This window comes from Lygodium microphyllum, chromosome 26, assembly GCF_053477565.2.
Source record: "Lygodium microphyllum isolate KBCC chromosome 26, Lygodium_microphyllum_v1.1.10, whole genome shotgun sequence".
NCBI classification, from domain to species: Eukaryota; Viridiplantae; Streptophyta; class Polypodiopsida; order Schizaeales; family Lygodiaceae; genus Lygodium; species Lygodium microphyllum.
Genome location: NC_141160.1, coordinates 16,653,236 through 16,659,238, shown reverse-complemented (window position 1 = coordinate 16,659,238; position 6,003 = coordinate 16,653,236). Strand labels below are relative to the sequence as shown.

Genomic DNA, 6,003 nt, shown 5'->3' with positions numbered 1-6,003 from the left:
CCCCCGCACCTCGCCCCCTCCAAATGTGGGGGTGAAAACCTCAAGGAAACATGCCTATGATGTAGGATTTCCTAACACAGTGAATGCACATAGAATTTTGACAAAATGTTCTTCTAAGCGAGCCTTGGTGTAGAATCTTTTGTGTTCACCAGTTTGTGTTGTGTTGTGAAGTTTGAGTGGATCTCCCATAGTAATTGTCTTGTCACTTTCACTATTTGTCTCTCCTCTTTCACAAAAGGGCACTCTTAGAGTCCAGATAGATGCTAGAGGTAATTTGACATGTGAACAAGAGCAAAGAGAGATGGGGTCCAAAGAAGTATTGTTTCCTTTTCCGTGGGTGTGTGTACCAAACTTCTTTTTGGGTGGGCGTGTTTTGTGGAGGAGGTGGGGTGGGGCCAAGCCTAGGAAAGGAAGAGGTCGTCAAAGGGGGGGAGGGCCCCAAGGTACACAACTCCAACACACAGAGAACGACCTTTTTGGAATTTTAGAGAGGGAGACACAAGAGAGTAGTCTAGCTAGAGAGAGAGAGAGAGAGAGAGAGAGAGAGAGAGAGGTGTGCGGGGGGGACCATCCACACAAGTGAGAGAGAGAGAGAGAGAGAGTCTAGCTAGGGATTGTGGATTTGTGGAAGAGGGGGACCAAGCTTCCCTACCATACCAATCTTTCTCTCTTTCTTTCTTCTTAAGACAATCACACAAGCACACAAGAATGCGAGCGCGCCCGGGGCCGCGAGAGAGAGAGAGAGACAGACAGACAGACAGACGAGAGCGATCTAGGGTTTACTTGTGTATAATCAGATCGTTCAAGAGCTAGTAGGCTCCAGAGAGAGAAGGCGGCCGTGGGCTCTCATCAGGATTCGGGCTTTAGCTCTCTCTCTCTTTCTCTCTCCCTCTCATATTCGTGTTTTGCGATCTTTGCTCCACCCCTGATACGCCCACCTCCCCAAATCCTGCACCAGATTAAAAGTGCTTTGCATAGCGGGCCCATCATCCTCCCTCCCTCCATAGTTTCCCGCAGCTTCAGGTCAGTACTGAGTGGGTCCTTCCGCGGTGATCTCTTCCCTGTTTTTTCCTGCGTTTTTTCATCCCAGTCCCCTTCACGCCTTGCCTTGGATCTGCTGCCTTGCTTTCATCAACGCTCCAATCTTTTGATCCAGCTATGAGGCTCATCAATTCGTCTGTGTAGCAGCCGTGATGGATCATGGAGTCGGCAGCAGTCAGCCACGAGATTGCTCAGAGAGAAGGGGAGCACCATAACCATGACTCCATCAAGCCGGCAGCTCCGCTGTTTCCAGTCTCCAGGGCTACGGCTGCAGTCTACGGCAGCAGCCATGACAGGGAACACCAACAGCAACAGCAACAGCAGCAGCAGCAGCAGCAGCAGCAGCAGTATCATGCTCACCGCAGCCAGTCCTCATTTGTGCAGGCCGTCGCAGACGCCATAGCCGGAAGCTCAAGCACGCCACAGGTGGACGCTTCTTTAGCCATGGCAGTGGCAGTGATAAACGAAGGGCAAGGGCAAGGGCAAGGACAAGGACAGCAGAGAGGAGCCATGGTTCATGTGAAGCAGGAGGGAGGTGCCTTGGTCGAGAAGAAACCTCCCCCCAAGAGGTCCTCCACCAAGGACAGGCATAGGAAAGTAGAGGGGAGAGGCAGAAGGATAAGGATGCCTGCTATGTGTGCAGCTAGGGTCTTCCAGCTTACGAGGGAGCTGGGCCACAAGTCAGATGGCGAGACTATTGAGTGGCTTCTCCGCCAGGCCGAACCTGCGGTCGTCGCCGCCACTGGCACCGGCACCATCCCTGCTTCGGCCCTCATCACGAGCGGCAGCGGCCAGCTGTTGTCAGGCCCCTCACTCACAACCCGGCCCGCCGGCTTGGCAAAAGGTTCTGGGCATCTCACTGCAGCCCAGCCGCATGGAGCCCTTCCATGGGAACAACCAGATAGAAAACCTGGTGTGCAGCCAGAAGGTGGTTCACCGCCAGCCGCAAAACGGCACCGCGCCGAGGCCGGCGGGCTTACCCAGTCCGATACCCCGTGCGCTCACATCCAGGAGCAGACTAAGCAGGCACAAGACCCACATGCTCAGCACCAGCATCCACACCAGCAACACCAGCAGCACCACCAACACCCACAGGAACAGTCGCAGCAACAATCACCCGTACACGCACACACCGTGGCCAAGCAAACGCCCATTGCCGTACCGGCTGGTGCCACCGCAGCAACCCCAGCCACCATGTGGGCACCGGGTCACATGCCGCGCACAGTGTGGATGCTCCCTTTTGCAGCCTCTGTAGACCCACAACAGCTTGTTCACGCAGAGGCTATCCCTCACATGCCCACGGCTGTGCAGACTCCGGTGCAGGGCCCAGAATTGCACCACCAGCAGATCTGGACCTACCAATCAGCATCATCGATGCCCTCCATGCTACCGTCTCATGTTGCAGCGATCACGGCGGGACCGAGGGTGCAGGGCGCAGCACAACTGAGGCACATGGCCCTACCCCCAATGATCATCCAGCCATCCTCTCCAGTGAACCTGGCCTACACAGCAACAGCTGCTGGGGAGGGCCACTTTGGCATGCTGGCATCCATCAACAACAATGCTTATGCCAATTACTTTGTAGAAAGTCATCCACCTCACCATGCCCAGCATCAGGCATCGTCTCCCTCCCAAGACAGACATGAGGAGGAGGAAAAGCCACAGCAGCAGCTGCAGTCTAACGATGAAGAGGAAAATGACCACAACAGCCCTCATTAGATTTTCCCTTTCCCCCCTCAAAGCTAGAGATTGTGTTTTTTCCCTTTATAATTAGTTTGATCATGGTGGTGGCCCTCTGTTTATTCTATTATTTAAGTCACACCACTAGCTAATAACCCCCTGGAACTGAGAACCTCTGGGCTAGTTCAATATTTGGATTATTTTTGTAATCTACAGTTGTAATCTGTCGGTCAGCAGACACTTTACACATTCTTTGAACATCTGATCTGTGTGGGCTTTACAGCAAAGGAACAGAGAAATCATGCACAGCTTTAGACATTTTTTGAAGATGTCTACTCCGAGCGGGCTTTGCAGCAATGGAACCGAAATTTGTTCAAAGCACTTACTTCTGGGGCTTGGCTCTGCATTGAACGTAAATCTAGAATAGATCAGATAGGATTGATTCACATCAACGATGGAACAATCACTTTTTCCACGCACTACGAAAGTATGGAAGATAGTTACAGGACAGAGTCCGAGAATGTCACCCTGCTCATCAACCCGAAAGTGGAACGGTAAGTGTCTAACTTTCCATTCAAAATTCAGTGTTTGGTTGGTACGAGAGGTATTTCTAGCGAAGCTTATCCAACTTGTGTAATAAGGTTTCTACTGTAGCTTTTACCGGCCTGCCCACGAGAGAGAGAGAGAGAGAGACGCATGCCGAGTCCCGACAGGGTTTCCATGAGGTCTTAAGAGTTCAATTCCTACACCCATTAAGTCAATCTAACAATAGGATTTCAAAAAGCACCTTCGAGCTGCGGGTTGATAAAGCGCTGGTGTAGCCACTATTGAGTGCAATTCATGCATTTGTAGGGCCATCTAATAACACATCATAGCTTTGCACATGGGTCAATGGTTATTTGCCTTTACAGGGTTTTTTAAAGAGGAAATTGGGGCGGTGCACACACCTTGAAAGGAGCCATCAAACTTGAAGGGTCTATTCATCTCCAAGGATAGCGTGTCTCAAACCTGAGTAGTTGAGGGGATTTGATCCAATGACCATTTGTTACTCGCAGACCCGCCCCTACCAATAGAACATGGATCTATGGTTGATATCTCAATGGCTTATCAGGGATAGCCACTTGATTTGAATACAAGAGAATCAACCTAGTCGACTTGATCTCTTGTGAACAAAGGCTTTTAACAATCCCTCAAGGTGTCCATCAAACTTAAACTTGGGTCATTTAGTACTTTTCTTTTCTATGCCAAAGTTGGAAATACGAATATGTATTATTCACATCATCATGGAGACAAGTGTTATTGTTCTTCTTGCACCAAAAAGGGGGAACTTTTGAATTTCAAATCTACCCTACAGTAAAGTCTAGTGTCTTAGCAAAAAAATGATTTAAATAAAAGAGAATCAACTTGATTAAGTTGATTTCTTGTGAACAAAGGTTTTGAACAATCCTTCAATTTTGAGAGCCTAAACATGTTTAACAACTATTGCTTGGATGATGTTCCATCCCTTTAAGGCATTCTTCATCCATGCCTTGTGATTCCACAAACATTACTAGTCTCATAGAGTGTGATTGTCAAAGCTTGCACTCTTGACTTATTTCTTTATCTTGTTCTAAAGCATTCTTGTCTTAAGGCATTCCCAGTAAAGGTGCTATTCTGTCTCTTCATATGACTTGCATAGTGGATAGGCAGATGGAAGACAAAATACTGCTTAGTAGAGTGTACATCTCATGGGTATATTTTGTGTATATTTTTGATTTTATATGAGAGACTAGTGTGGTTGGTCGATTGGCATTTTGGCACAATATTGTGGTTGGCCTTCTAGTCGCCATTGTTTGTATACTTTTTGTTTATTTATGGATATGTAAAGTGCCCGCCCATCGGCTATCTAGGCACGCTTTTAGCGGTCTATTGAGAAATGAATCTAAGTGTCATTGCTCGGCACTCCCATAGAATGTTCCAGGGTTTGTCGCCTAGGGTTTTCTCGAATCCACCTCGCAATGAAACGTTCATGGTTGAACCCACTAGGATCGACCTGAAATTTGGGCTCCTAGGGGCTAAGGGCTCCTGACATCATTCTAGCGTCGGATCGTGGACATCCTAGTTTATGCAGAGATACCCAAGCCGAAGCTAATCCATAATGCACTTGATTTAAGGAGAATGGGAAACGAGAGGGATGCCTACTCGACCTCTCTACCCGTAGAGCATAGTCCCATTGATCCGGTCCCCTAAAACGGCATGAATTGGAGTTCTATCCTAACAATTTCTAAGGTTAAAGATGGTAAAACCTTGTGAGAAGTCTCCCAGTTCTTTGGGACCACCTTGTCGTAGGATAGACCTGTCAGGGGTTCCGTCCACTCACTTCTCTCAATGGATGTTCTTTAGTTATTTAATTAGGTCCTATCACATTTATGTGTGACATTTAAAATCACCTTCCTTAATTAAGCTTTTAAGGAATGGGGTTCGTTCGCGTAATTTACAGCACAGACATGAATACAAAGCAAGCAATCTATTGATAGACAAGTTCAAACAAGTTCCTTAACTTATCTTCAAGTTAATCTTTGTCTCCTACCCATACAAGAGAAATTATGTATTCCTTCTATCCAATAGAAGTATTCCTTCTGCCCTGTAGAAGTAACTGGTCCAAATCTCACATCACTACAATGTCTATCCTTTTGGTGCGCAAATTGGATGCCGTATGCAAATGTAGAGAGTGTCGGAAGGTCCCCAAGAACAAATAACTCTACTTTAAGCTCAAAGTTCAAGAGAATAGACTTGCACAATATGAAGCAAAAAGACCAATTGGGTACAATCTCCCCCTATGCTTTATGTGAGTGCTCTACAAAGCATGTATTTAATATTTTGTTCATCTCCAAGCTCAAAAATAGCCAAATTTTACAATTAGCATGCTTTAGCTTTTGTGTTTGCTTTTGTCTAAATAAAGAATAAAGCGGTTGGGCGGTCCAAGAGTTAGATAGTGTCCAAATACAATGTCCAATAATGAATATTTAAACCGTGCATCCATGCACATACAAAATAATAAATATATGTCAAGCGCTTCAATAAATAAGCGCATCAAAATAAATATTGGTATTATGCTGAGACGCGTGCCCATGAAAAATGTTAATTTCTTCTAAATAACTTGAATTCACGTTGTTGCCCAGTGCTTCCCAATGCCACCGTTGCGTGCTCTACACATCAATTGAAGCATTTACGATTGTTAGAAAATAATAAAATTAAACTGACAAAAGTAAACCTAGTAGTCTTCAACTACAAAATAAATAA

General features: G+C 46.6%; 1 protein-coding gene across 2 annotated transcripts; it reads left to right on the top strand.

Moving 5' to 3' along the window:
- Nucleotides 1-583: 583 nt before the first annotated feature.
- On the top strand, nt 584-4,428 carry LOC148013017 (uncharacterized). 2 transcript variants are annotated; one of them, XR_015688821.1, is made up of 2 exons: nt 584-3,275; nt 3,633-4,421. XR_015688821.1 is itself a non-coding variant. In XM_087667776.1 (2 exons), the coding sequence occupies exon 2, from the start codon at nt 1,201-1,203 to the stop codon at nt 2,758-2,760; it is 1,560 nt and encodes a 519-aa protein (XP_087523902.1). In that variant the 5' UTR covers nt 584-1,023; nt 1,189-1,200; the 3' UTR covers nt 2,761-4,428. The 2 variants fall into 2 exon arrangements, 1 of the variants encoding a protein (XP_087523902.1); XM_087667776.1 differs by having other exon boundaries at nt 584-1,023; nt 1,189-4,428.
- The last annotated feature ends 1,575 nt before the right edge of the window (nt 4,429-6,003 follow it).